General features: G+C 36.1%; 1 protein-coding gene across 5 annotated transcripts in view; it reads left to right on the forward strand.

Annotated features, from left to right (window-relative positions):
* The window catches only part of ZFHX4 (zinc finger homeobox 4), a 185,889-nt gene that overhangs the window by 142,354 nt on the left and 29,468 nt on the right, over window positions 1-14,067 (forward strand). For all 5 annotated transcript variants that reach the window (XM_016959589.4, XM_016959587.4, XM_016959590.4 and 2 more), the window contains exon 5: window positions 9,594-9,662. In XM_016959589.4, coding sequence (XP_016815078.3) covers window positions 9,594-9,662 — 69 coding nt within the window. The remainder of the gene's footprint in view (window positions 1-9,593; window positions 9,663-14,067) is intronic.

Here is a 14,067-nt window from a genome sequence, read left to right on the forward strand (position 1 = left end):
TTAATGGTAAATTTATTTCAACAATTATCATGTTGGTAAAAAACATTATCTAGTTATCTGAGGATTTTCTTTTATGGCCATATATAATTCACAAAATAAATAACCCAACCTATGAGAAGCAATAATTTCTCCCATGTATACAACTGTAAAGGGTAGTTTATTATAAGTAGTAGCAATGCGTTCCATGGCAGGATATATAAGCATTAAATATTTAGAAAGTATAGTAGCAAGATTTTATTTATTTGTTTTGCATGCATACCTAGAGATGGTGATAGCAACTTACATTTCATCCTTACAGTGACTAGGTGTGATAGCAAGAAAGAAGGTAATTGTATCCCCATTTTACAGATGAGGACACTGGTGCCAACATATTAATAGATCAGTTTAAATTTTTACAGTTTGAAGAAAAGTGTTCCTTATTGAGCTTCTTATTTTATGCATTTCCTATTGAACACTGCCTCTGTGAAAGCTCTAAAGTATTATCTATCTTTGGTTTCATTATGAATTGTTTTCAAGAAAAATAAATGTTTTGTGTCTTAATGGTGTGTTCAGTAAGGCATATGATTTAGGTGACTGCAACATAGGGAATAATCTAGAAAATTACTCAAATCCAATATTTGTGTACAGATGAAAATTTTTAGTTTTGCAGACTGCCACATTTGTAGGCCTATATATTCTGAGATTGTTCGTAACTTCTCATCAAGTTTTTCTCTTACCAGAAGGTGGATGGTGGAAGTTTGGTATGGGGAGCAGAGGATCCCTTCTTTTGCAAGGAAAAAAACCTACCTAGGGCTGATTTGTCTATTACTACCAGTCCTTCAAAGTTCATATTCTGTCACGGTAATTTTAGTTTATTTTTATTTTCATTTTTTGAGACAGGGTCTCACTTTGATGCTGAGACTAGAGTGCAGTAGTATGAGTATAGCTCACCGTAACCTCAAACTCCTGGGTTCAACCAATCCTCCTGCCTCAGCCTCTGGATTAGCTGGGACTACAGGCACGTGCCACTCTACCTGGCTAATTATTTTTATGTTTTGTAGAGACAGGGTCTCCCTTTGTTGCCAGGCTGCTCTCAAACTCCAGCTCAGGTGATCCTCCTGCTTCGGCCTCCCAAAGTGCTGGGATTACAGGAGTGAGTCACTGCAAGCCTCACTATGATTTTTGTAAAATGCCAAGCCTTTATACATTGATACACATACTGCTTTTATTGCAGCATGTGTAAAATTTGCTTAGGGATTTACTTAAAAAAATAACTTTTAAACTACAATGCTTAAGAAATCTATGTTTAGTCTTGTTAACATTTGCTACCTCCAAAATATCTGCACAAATAATAGTGATATTTTAAAGGCCTAAAACACTAACTTAACTGATGGACAAAGAGTACATTACTTATAAATACAATCTAAAAAGCCATAGTACCAAATCGATATAGTCTTTTCTTTGAGTAAATTGTGTTCAGCAGGATTGATCAAAGCCAGAGAAGAATTATGCGTAAGTACAACTACTACTTATTCAATACTACACACTTTGTATTTATTAACTTTGCTCCTTAATGCCATCCTGCAAACTTACTATTGTTTCCACTTTCACATATAGAATCCTGAATGTCAGGGAAGTTAAGTAACTTGGAGAGTATCAAATAGCTAGAAACTGGTGGAGCTGGGATTCAGGCCCAAGTGTATATGGATTTGGTTCTTAACTCCATGGCGTTTCTTCCTTGCTCGAAGAGCAGCCAACGTTCTCCTAATGAAATACTTCTTTGAACAACATAGGTTTCTGAGGGCAGGGTTGCTGTAGCAGAAGTTGGCAATTTTATGTCACTGATGTTTCACCTTTTATCTTTGCTTGCTCAAACTGCTCAAGCAAAAAGAATAAATCTCAGATAGTTAAGAAAGAATTGACCATTATTTCAACACAGGGGTTATGTTCTCTGATTCTTCACAGCAAGAGTGAATGATGGTTTTATGGATAATGTCTCCAAAGAAATATGCCCAAGTAACTCATTGTGATGAAAATAAAATATTGGGAATTATGAAATTAGAGAGTCAAGAAAGCATTTTTAAAAACTTGTGACATTGATTCAACTCTATGGTTGTAGTCCTTTAAAAACAGTGCAGCCTTAGAGGGAGGCACCTATCATCACAGGTCTTTGAAATGAAAGTGTAAGAGAAGTTATAGAAGCTTCCAAGAACCAAATAATATCACTGAGCCAAAGAAATGCAGCTTGCTTGAGAGTAAAGGTACCTTTGTATGTTAGGCCGTTTTTGCATCACTCTGAAGAAATATCTGAGGCAGAGTAATTTATAACGAAAAGAAGCTTAATTGGCTTATGGTTCTGTAGGCTGTATAAGCATTGCACCAGTATCTGCTCTTGGTGATGGCCTCAGTAAGCTTCCAATCATGGCAGAAGGCAAAGGGAAAGCAGGCACATCACATGGCAAGAGTGGGATCAAAAGGGAGAGGGAAGGGGAAGGTCCCAGACTCTTTTAAACAACCACATCTTGCATGAACTGAGTGAGAACTCACTTATCACCAAGGGAATGGTGCTAAGCCATTCATGAGGAATTTGCCCTTGTGATCCAATCACCTCCCACCAGACCCTACCTCCAACACTGGGAAACACATTTCAACATGAGTTCCAGAGGGGACAAACATCCAAACCATATCACCCTGTAAGGAGTCTCTGAAAGAGTTAAAGGAAGTAAAGATAAAGAAGTACTCCTGGATAACTATTTTTTTCTTATCGTTAAAAAATAGTTTCAAAAGGCTTTTGACCTAGTATACAGCTATTTGAAAAACGTAGTAACTGTGGAATAGAAAATAGAGGCTTTCATGAATTAAAAACTAGCTATGAGACAACATTGGATGAACCCTATCATGAAAAGAGAAATATTGTATGATTCCACTAAAGCAGTCTAAAGTACTTAAAATAGTCAAATTTATAAATCAAAGAGTAGAATGGTGGTTGCCAGGGACTGAGGGGTATGAGAAATGGGGAGTTATAAACAAAGGACATAAAGTTTCAGTTAAGTAATAGGAGTAAGTTCTAGAGATCTGCTGCACAACATTATACCTATAGGCAACAATACTGTTTGTGCACATAAACATTTGTTAAGATAGTAAACCTCATGTTTAGTGTTCTTACCACAATAAAATAAAAGCTGGTTTTGAGATAGGAAGCAAAGAGTTGAAATAACTAGCCAGTGCTCAGCACAAAGGCTATTATTGGGTGGAAGAGGGATCAGTTTATGGATAGGGATCAGTTCCTATGCTGATGAGCAACCTAGCAAAGCCAGCACAGTAGGCTGAGGAATGAAATTTGTTCTAGACAATAAAGAGAAATTTTGATGAATCCCTTAAGGCAGTGGTCTCCAACCTTTTTGGCACCAGGAACTGGTTTCATGGAAGACAGTTTTTCCACAGACGGAGTGGTCAGGTGTAGATGGTTTGGGGATGAAACTGTTCCACCTCAGATCATCAGGCATTAGATTCTCACAAGGAGCACACGACCTAGATCCCTTGCATGTGCAGTTCATAATAGGGTTCATGCTACCGTGAGAATCTAATGCTGCCTCTAATCTGATGCGAGGTGGAGCTCAGGCGATAAGGCTTGCTTGCAGGAGCTCACCTCCTGCAGTGTGGCCCATTCCTAACAAGCCACGGACCAGGAGCGAGCCACAGCCGCAGGGTTAGGGACCCCTGCTATAAGGACTTAAATCTAGATAATTGGGCAACTGGTTGATAGATGGAAACACAAGTTTATACTGAAATTATCCTCACAGAAGGTTGGTCTTTTAATTTCAAAACAATCAGAAATGAAATAGATTCTTAAATGGAGAAATACATTAGGAATTAGTAAATTTAAGAAAAAACATTTTAATAAAAGCACTTAAAAATATAAGACATTAAGAAGACGTATAAGTAATTTATTGAAACTAATTTATATCAGGAACGTATTAAATTCTTTTGAGGCCCCATTACACCGAGGTCATAGATGACTCAAGAAGCAGAAAGAAGTGATCACAAATTCCTGGCTGAGGAGGCCCCAGGAGATAGTACTCCCTTACTATATAAAAATAACTTCTGGATAAAAACAGACAGGGCAGGGCAAAGGAGCTTTACTTTTGCAGAAAATAAAAAATTACAAATCCAGCCCCATTCAGATAATTGACACTGAGCATCCAATGCACTTCAATCTATTACTGCCTGGAAGAAATAATTTAAGAGAAAGCACTACAGGTCAACAAAGATGATGTTGCTTGGTTACTCAAAACCATATGGTAGCATGCTGAGTTGCTCAGCTCTTTAGAAGAGCAGTCTTTGTATCCGCATAGGAAAAGGATGGAGAAGACCACTTGAAATCATTTTGAATTGTGAACTTGCTTTATCTGAACACACTGACTTGACTTTTGCAATGCCAAGACAAGTTCAGAGGGCATTGTTAAAATATCAACTACTAAGATAATAATAAATGTTGAATTTTATGTATTCTTCTAAATATTAAGCTTGTTATGATGAATTTGCTTTGAAGCGATGTGAGCTAATTTTTTTTTTTTAGGAGGAAAATAATTTAGTTTTCAGGCTGCCTGGCCCAGGATTCCTGAGGGCTGCCCAGAGGCAGTGCTGTCCAGCGGGGAGGTACAGAGCTTTGGAGTCAGACACTCATTCAAATCTCACTTCTGCTGCTCTTTGCCTTTAGAAAAAGTTAAACTGTCTGAGCTTTGATATCTCATCTCTTCCATAAACACAGTGATTTTTTGCTGTTGCAGATTACTGTGAGGATTAAGTAAGGAAATGCGGGATACGTGCCTAGCACCTAACAAGTTTCCAAAAATGATCATTAGTTTATAATTAGAGCACTGCTAATATCTTTTATTGTATTCATAGGCTCTAAAATATCCTTTTACAGTTAGTCACATAGCTCCAGTAGAAGTGGGAGAAGCTTCAAAAGTAAAACACAAAAGGCATGGCTAGAGGGGTTGTGGTGTGAAGGTTGACACTTGTGAACTCTATCATAGAATTTAGTCTTTTTATGCAATTTAAAAAAAAAGTAAGAGTTGGGCTTATTGTAAATGAAAATAACATGGGATTCATAATGCTGCATAGGAATACAGAAAATGTTTTTCTTAGCCTTTACTATTTTACACCAGTTGGCTTAATAGTTACTCTGGTGGTATATATTTTATTTTATGTGCTAAACATTTTGTAAGAATAGTACTATACTTTATTGTTTAATGCATTAGCAAATTATTGGGAGGAGGTGAGATGTGGAGGTTTTGTAGGCAAATAGTATTAGTACTATGCTTGGCAACTTGAACATATATCCATTATTTTAAAAATTCCAGTTGCCTCTAAATTTGTGCTGAATGCATCCCAAATTTTGCCCATGGCTGTTGCAATCATCTAGTACAGGTTAAATTTATTCCGATATCTTAATCTTATAATTCTCTGCATAAATATCTAGACTGTTAAAAAATTAAAATTCCAAATATTTCCCTGGCCATGAGATTTGTATGGATTATAGTTTTGCAAAATTGTTATCCCAATTAGCCGGGGCGGGGGGCGGGTAGGAGCGGAAGATTTGCCAGATGGGAACTTGATGATTTTTAACTGCGATTAAATACCTGAAAGTTGTCAGTTTACTTACCAGAATAAATATTGCTTGTACGGGGAAGGAAATGGTAGAAAGGAGTAATGAGTTGGAGACTCATTATAGAGAGGCTTAGGGGTAGGTGTGGCAATAAAAGGTAGTGAGAGAGAGGGCTGTGAAAACTTTCATTCTTACGATTAAAAGGAATTGACCAGTCAGGCGCGGTGATTCAAGCCTGTAATTCCAGCACTTTGGGAGGCGGAGGTGGGCAGATCACAAGGTCAGGAGTTCAAGACCAGTTTGGTCAACATGATGAAACCCCATCTCTACTAAAAATACAAAAATTAGCTGGGCATGGTAGTGCGTGGCTATAATCCCAGCTACTCGGGAGGCTGGGGCAGGAGAATTGCTTCTTGAACCGGGACCTGGGAGGTGGAGGTTGCAGTGAGTCAAGATCGCGCCACTGCACTCCAGCCTGGGTTACAGAGCGAGACTCCATTTAAGGAATGGGAACCTTAAACATTTTGGCATTAATCTTGGTTTTTGTAGATGTAACCATTTGGGTTATGCTAAAGAAATAGGTGATTAGCAGAATTCAGGCCTGAATGAGAATGACAAAAATGAACGCTAGAAATAAATGCAGAATCAAAAAAAGGAAAGCTACTTATAGGATTTAAAAACTATGGTTCAATATATCATTGTGGTTAAGAGAACTATCCCTGAAATAAAACTGTGTGGGTTCAAATCCCAGCTCCATCACTTGCTATGGGTGTCATAACGCAAATAAAGATATCATTCAGTACTTGGCACAGAGCAGATATTCTGTAAAATGTTGTTGTTGATGGCAATTGGGATGATCAATACACTATTCCACAGAAAATGATGTTGATTACTCCCACATTGTGTTAATAAAAGTAGCGTAATTTGGCGTAATTTTCAAATGTGTGATTATCACCAAATTGACAGGATAGAGTAGAATATTGGATAAACTAAGTCAATGGCATTTTTTAAAAATACTATTAAAGCAACGAAGGTCAGGGGCTGGAGAACACAAATTAGTAATCTAATTAAATTACCAGCAAAAGAGACAAATCGTGTTAACAGCAGTCAGATTTGTTATTACAGACCAGTTATTAAAGTGACATATTGTAAGATGCTATGTATCATTACTAGGTTTTAAACATTTTCATTTTACACAGGTAGAAGAATATAGATTAATCATTTCATTTTGTAAGTCAAAAGCTCCTTTATTAAAATATTTATATTATTTGTATGAAGAGAGAAACATTATTGAGGATCTAAACATTCTTTTATGAAATTATTTGTACAAGTAGCTCTCACTGGAGCAGTCTCTAAGTGCCACATGACCTAATTTGTAAGATTAAACAACAGTTGCTGATTTTGACATTTTGTACATTTCATTAAATCACTATCAAATGAAGTAACTTTAATATGGCACCAAATTATTATTTGGTTATATTTTATATTCAAGGAACATACATATGTTATGAAACAGCAGAATTTTCACAGGTCTAGAGAAAAGTTGCTTTCCCCGCAACTTGGTTTCCGGCCTTTGCTAAGACTAAGAAAACCTTTACAGGCTCCCAAATATTGTGGTATTACAACTAGATACATTGATAATTTGACAGACTTTTATACCAGACAGACAAGGGTTTCATTCCAGGCCATTGGTTTCTAACTTTGTGAGCTGAGGCAAATTACTTTAACCTCTTTAAGCTCTAGCTTCTTGATTTGTAAAAGAAGGATTAATAATTGCCTCATTATGTTATTGTGAGGATTACACGATGGTTTCTATACAAATAGCTTATCACAGTACCTGGCAGAGACATGAACTCAAAAATTCATCATTTTATTTTTATTTTCATTAATCTTTAAGGAATAGCAGTTATTTGGTCAAAGTCACCTAGGTACTACTGACATTCATTTTGAACAAGTCTATATGATACGTTGAAATGTGTATGTGGGGGTAGTGGTAGAGATTTTCTGAAAAATTATGTTGATTCTTCGCTAGAAAAAAGAGAAATGGTTTTTACATGCACACACATATAGAGAGAGAGAGCAGGGAGTATTATCTGCATTTGTGTTATCTGTGGTATAGTTGACAGAGCTCTGAATTTAGAGTCCTGAAGCTCTGGGAAGCTACAAGAAAATTCTCATCTTCAGATTCATCTGTTTTAGGATATAGGATGTAGGTTAGTATTTTGTATCAAAGTGTCTTAAGTGACTTTGATGTCTTACTCTGTCCTTACTTGAGAATCTGTGAAATGAAAAGCTGCATTTGAACAACTCAAAATTTATTGGGGAAACATTACTTGGACCATGTAAAAATTAACACATCATGATAAGCGCTGAAACATACATGTAAGCTAATCATCATGGGTGCACAGAGGAGGTTTCACGTGCTTTTGGTTCTGAGGGAAGAATAGGAGGCTCACAGAGGAAGAACAAAAAGGTATTCAAAGTCAAAGGAACCACGTTAATCAAGGCATAACTTTATAAGAAGTTGTCAAGGGAAAGAAGGTGGACTTCTTGAGTGACATGTAGGATGTCAATTAAGGCTGTGATTTATTTGGAAGCTACTTGTGGATTTATAAGTAAAGACTGAGAATACATTTTTTCTTTCATGATGAATTTAACATAATGGTTTTTTGGTGGTGGGGCACTGAGTGTTTATTATGATTGTATTGTTTTTAAATAGATTACTACTAAAGGCCAAAGGTTTTATACGCAGCAGGAAAGACAATTAGTAAATGCAAAAATAGTGCCTTAGTATGCACTTCTATTTTCCAGGTTGTTTGTTTAATTAAAGCCTTCAGAATCAACCAGAGATGCTATTGCTGGAAATAGTAAATAAACATGGTTTCCTTTGGCAGTTAAGAATTATGTGACCATTTTTTTTAACTTCTTGATAACAATCTGGTCTTTTCAGACTTTAAAGACTATATCATGTTACACCTTTAGTTGTATTATTTTCTATTACTGTTACTATTTACATAATTCTATCTTCATTTTATGCATGAGGGGCTTGAGGTTTAGCGAGGCTAAGTAATTCACCCATACCTAGAAGTGATGGCGAAATGATTTGTACTCAAGATTCTATTTTCTAAAAAGATGACTCCTGAGATTTTATGAGGGATTGGATTGGAAAGACAGGGAATTTGAGGCATAGAGACTATTACAGAGGCTGCTGAAATGGGCAGGAAAGAGAAGAAGACAGAGGGAATAGAGAGCACCCATGATAAGAGACTTGGTAAAATGGAATCAACGGCAGGTGGTGACTTGCTGTGGAGAAGGAATGAGATGTCGAAGGAAATTTCTGAGGTCTAGTTGTTTTGTTTATTCCATAGGTTCCCCTACAATAGGGTGCAAAAAGGAATCACGCAGTTAGTTGACAATAATGACTTGTGTTTGGTGTTGAGTTTTGTAAACCAAGACATTGTTGGCACTTTTGCTCTAAAGCTCAAATGAAAGATGAGAATAAAGATGTGGATTTGCTGATGACTTGGACTTATTCTTCAGGTGCCCCCTCCAGTGCCTGATATTTGCTTTGGCACATCAGCTATCATATACAGTAATGATTTTTTTTCTTTTCTTTTTGGTAACTTATGAGAGAAGTAAAAGTATGCTCATAATTTATGTAATGTGCTATTGTCACTATAACACATAATCCTATAAAATATAGGCTTGGCCAAATAGTCCAATGACAAAACTCATGATGAGCCTTTCCTGCTCCCATATTTTCTCTATCAGTGTGTTTGTTCTGTGCTGCTAATAATTAAGAATTAAATCTAATCCTATCACTCCCTGGGCTCATTTTGCCAGCTGCTGCTCACTAGGATATAATGTGTGCTGGAGACTCACCTGAGCTTCACCTGATCCTTATCTCTCCTGACTGCCGAATTTTGGGTTCTTGTGATATTAGCCATGATGTGAGAGCTGGATATGGCATGCTGATTACCTTTCACTCTGATGTCTTCTGCAGAAACTGCCTCATTGGGAGCCAGGACTTGTGATGATGATCTTACAGAGCAGCAGTTGAGATCAACCTCAGGTAATGGTTCCTACTCCTTCTCAAAATATTTCCTTGTCCTAAATGAGTTGCTTTTGTCACTCTCATAATTGGTGTAATAACATTCTCTGGAACTTCTCTAATTAGATCTGATCATATGCCTTATTCAAATAAGTAAAAAGCAAAATGAAATAAATTCAATAATTGGAAGTATATTTAAATTGACTTTACATTTTAGAGCAGTTTTAGGTTCACAGCAAATTTCCCCAATACCCTCTCCCCTGACACATGTATAGCCTCCTTCATTATCACTGCCCTCCCCACCAGAGTGGTACACTTGTTCAATGATGAATCTGTATTGACACAACATTATTACTTGAAGACTGTAGTTTTCATTAAGGATTACTCTTGGTGTTGTACATTTTATGGGTGTGGACAAAAGCATAGTGACATGGATCCATCGTTATAATATCATATAGAACAGTTTCACTTCTCTATAAATCTTCTGTGCCAGTCTATTCATTGTTTCCACCTCCTTGACCCCTGTAAACCAGTGATCCTTTATGGTCTCTATAGTTTGACTTTTTCCAGAATATCATATAGTTGGAATCAAACAGTATGTAGTTTTTTTAGATTGGTTTCATTCACTTAGTAATATGCATTTAAGTTTTCTCTATGTCTTTACATGGCTTGATAGTTTATTTCCTTTTAGTGCTGAATAATATATGTATATCATTGTCTTCATATGTCACAGCTTATTTATTCACCTACTGAGAACATCTTGGTTGATTCCAAGTTTTGGCAATTACGAATAAAACTACTATGAGCATCGGTGTCCAGGCTTTTGTGTGGACATAAATTTTCAACTCCCTTTGATAAATGCCAAGGAGTACAATTACTAGATTGTATGATAAGAGCATGTTTAGTTTTGTAAAAACCACCAAACTGTCTTCCAAAGTGGTTGTACCATTTTGCATTCCCACCAGCGATGAATGAGAGTTCCTGTTGTCCCACATCATCACCAGCATTTGATGTTGTCAGTGTTCTGGATTTTGGCCATTTTCATAGGTGTGTAGTTGTATCTCATGTTGTTTTTATTTGCATTTCCCTGATGACATGTGATGTGGATTTTTTCATACATGTAATCTTTCATATGCCTATTTGCCATCTGTGTATCTTCTTTGGTGTGGTGTCTGTTAAGGTCTTTGGCCAATTTTTTAATTGAATTGTTTATTTGCTTGTAAGGGTTGTAAGAGTTCTTTGTATATTTCAGATGACAGTCTTTATCAGATATGTATTTTCCAAATCTTTCCTTCCTGTCTGTGGCTTGTCTCATTATTTTCCAACAGTATCTTTCAAAGAGCAAAAATTTTAATTTTAATGAAATCCAACTTATCAATTCTTTCTTTCATAGATTATGCCTTTAGTGTGGTATCTAAAAAGTTTTGCCAAACCCAAAGTCATCCAGATTTTCCCTTATGTTATCTTCTAGGAGTTTTATAGTTTTGTGTTTTGCAGTTAGGTCTGTAATCCATTTTGAGTGACTGTTTCTGAAGGATATAAGGTTTGTGTCTGGACTCTTTTTTTTTTTTCTTTTTTGTGGATGTTTGTAGCTTCTTAAAGAATAAGTTAAAACTTCTGCTAATAATTTTTCACATCGATATTTATGCACTATGAAACTTCACCTAAATTATAGGTTTTATACAAAGTATATATTAATAAGCTGGATATTATTTTTCACAAGTCAAAGAGCCTAGTTGATGGAGTTATTTTTGGTAATTATTGAATTCATTGGATTTTGTATAGTTATGTCAACATATCCTCTAATCCTTTTGCTTTGGTGTATATATATATATATATTGTATATATATATATATTTTTATATATATATTCATACATATATTTGTTAAAAAATGGCAGTTACACCTTCTCAGCTGCATTATATTAGATAATTTAAAAGGAAATTCACTCCTACTACTACAACACACCTCATTTATTTCTGCTATATATTTCTGCTATATAAATATGACCTCAGTTTCCAGATTTATCCAGCTGGAATAATAACCTGCTATATAGAACAATAAATGATTACCAAAGGTCCTTTGCATTCACAATGGTATATTGGAATACTTAAAATAAAAACAATTTTGCAAGTGAAAACATCCCTTCCATATAAAGTCAGGACATTCCTCATAAAAAATTCCAGCTTCAAAGTTAAGTTTACCTTTACCTATGCATGTCTCATCAATACTTTTTAAAATCTTATTTTCTCCTAAAAGTCTAGAGAACATATTTAATATGAAATAGAATAAACCTACTCTCCCTCCCCCACCTCAAACCAATGAAAAGATTTCATTAATGACCCAGCAGTGATATGGCAAAAATCAAGAGTTATGGCAAACATTTCAAGCTAAAAACAGATTACTTCCTGTCAATATGTTTCTTTATTGCTTTGTAAACAAAGACATCAAAATCTACATTATTGCTTCAATCTGTCTGAGAATCTTTGGACTTAGATATTCCCATACCTTCTGGATGTTTTCATCTAGATGTTCTGTAGTGAGGCTAAATACAACAAATTCCAAATTGAACTTCCTTTTCTGCAAAACTACTTGTTCTCCTCTTTTCTCCATCTCAATTGGTGACATCACACCGTAGACTTAGTTGCACAAATAGTCAAATTAGAAATCATCAGTTTTATTTAAAATATTAGTGAGTATCTTCTATATGCCAGAGACTGGGGAGCATATATTGTGAATAAGACAGATGAAGTCCCTCACTTTAGGTAATATCTCTAAACAAATAAACAAAAAAGTATTTTCAGATTGCAATAAATGTGATAAAGGAAGTGTTAAAGAGGTGATATGTTAGAGCAGAGGTTCTCAAAGTGTGGTCCCCTTTCAAACAGCATCAGTGCAACCTAGGAACTTGTAAGAATGCAAATTACTGAGCCCCAATCCGGACCTACTGAATCAGAGACACTGGAGTTGGAATCCAGCAAGCCCCTCAGGTGGTAGTGATTCTGCTAAAATCTGAGGACCTTACTTGTGTGACAGCTCATCAACTACTTTAGGAGCGGTAGTCAGAGAAGTTCTCTGAGGAAATGACAACTGAGCCGAGTCCTGGTTAATGAAAAGGAGCCAATTATGCAGAGTCTGGGAAAATGTACGTCAGAGTTTGGAAAAAATTGGTCCCATTCCAGGAAGAGAAAGGAAGCTAACATGGAGAAAGATGAGGGAGTGAGGAGGAGTGTAGCATAACATGCAGCCAGAAAAGTAGGCAAGGGCTTAATTGTTTCAGCCTAGTAAGGAGTTGTTATGTTATTCTAAGTGAAATAGTAAGCTATGACAGGGTTCAAGCAGGAGAATGGATTGATTTTATTTAGTTGTGCAGAATAAATTATAGGAACACAAGAATAAGTCTTATCTAGTTATAAGACCATTGCAGGAATATAGGTAAGAGATTAAAGGTACTGGCAGGGAAAATGTAAAGTAGATGGATTCAGTATACATTAAGTATCTTGGAAGTAGAAATAGTATGATTTACTGATGGATAGGATGCATATGAGTGGGAAAGAGAAGACTAAGGGATGACTCTTGCTTGTGCTGGGTGGTGGTATTGTTAATGGCAATGGTAAATTTGGGGAAATGGAGTAAGATGTGTTGAGGAGCATCAAGAGCTCTGATTTTGGCATACTAAACTAGGTAGACTTTTTGGACATCCAGTACAGTTACAAAATATAAAGCCATGACTCTGGATGAGATCGTCTAGGGAGGTAATGTAGATAGAGAAAGGGCTTAGTACTAATACTGGAGACACTCAAGTATTTAGTTGTTGTTTAATAGAGGAGGCCCCAGCAGAGGAGAATAAGAGGAAATTCTCAGAGAGACAGGATGAAAATCACAATTACCTGGTGCAATAAAATCCAAAGAGAGGCACAATTTTCCAGAAGAAGGGAAGAGTAACATCGGTTGAGCAAAGAAAGTGAAGTAAGATGCAGAGAAGTAACCACTGAACTTAGCATGGGAGTCACTGGTGACTTTGAGAGGAGGAATTAATATGAACAGAAACCAGACTGGAGAGGGTTGAATAATAAATATGATTTGGTAGAGAGGGAAATGCAAAAAGAAAAAAAAAAAACAAAGCCAGACTACCAAGACAAAATCAAACACCCCTTTTACATTTTATTAAAGGGAAATAGGGGCTGGGGTAGCACGTGGACTCTTCCTTTTCTTTCCCAAATTTTGCTTTCTAAACCCAATTCACTGTTCCAACTAACATGTATTGCCTACCTACTGTATTCCAGGCACTGTTCCAGCTGCTTTTGGCACAAAGATGGATAAGATATTCACTATTTTCAAAAAATGTTTACCTATTACAACAAGTAGGCAATATACAGATAATTTCCACAAATTAAATTGTGGTGAATGGTTTAACATCAATATAC

Source organism: Pan troglodytes, chromosome 7 (assembly GCF_028858775.2).
Source record: "Pan troglodytes isolate AG18354 chromosome 7, NHGRI_mPanTro3-v2.0_pri, whole genome shotgun sequence".
In the NCBI taxonomy this organism is placed as follows: domain Eukaryota; kingdom Metazoa; phylum Chordata; class Mammalia; order Primates; family Hominidae; genus Pan; species Pan troglodytes.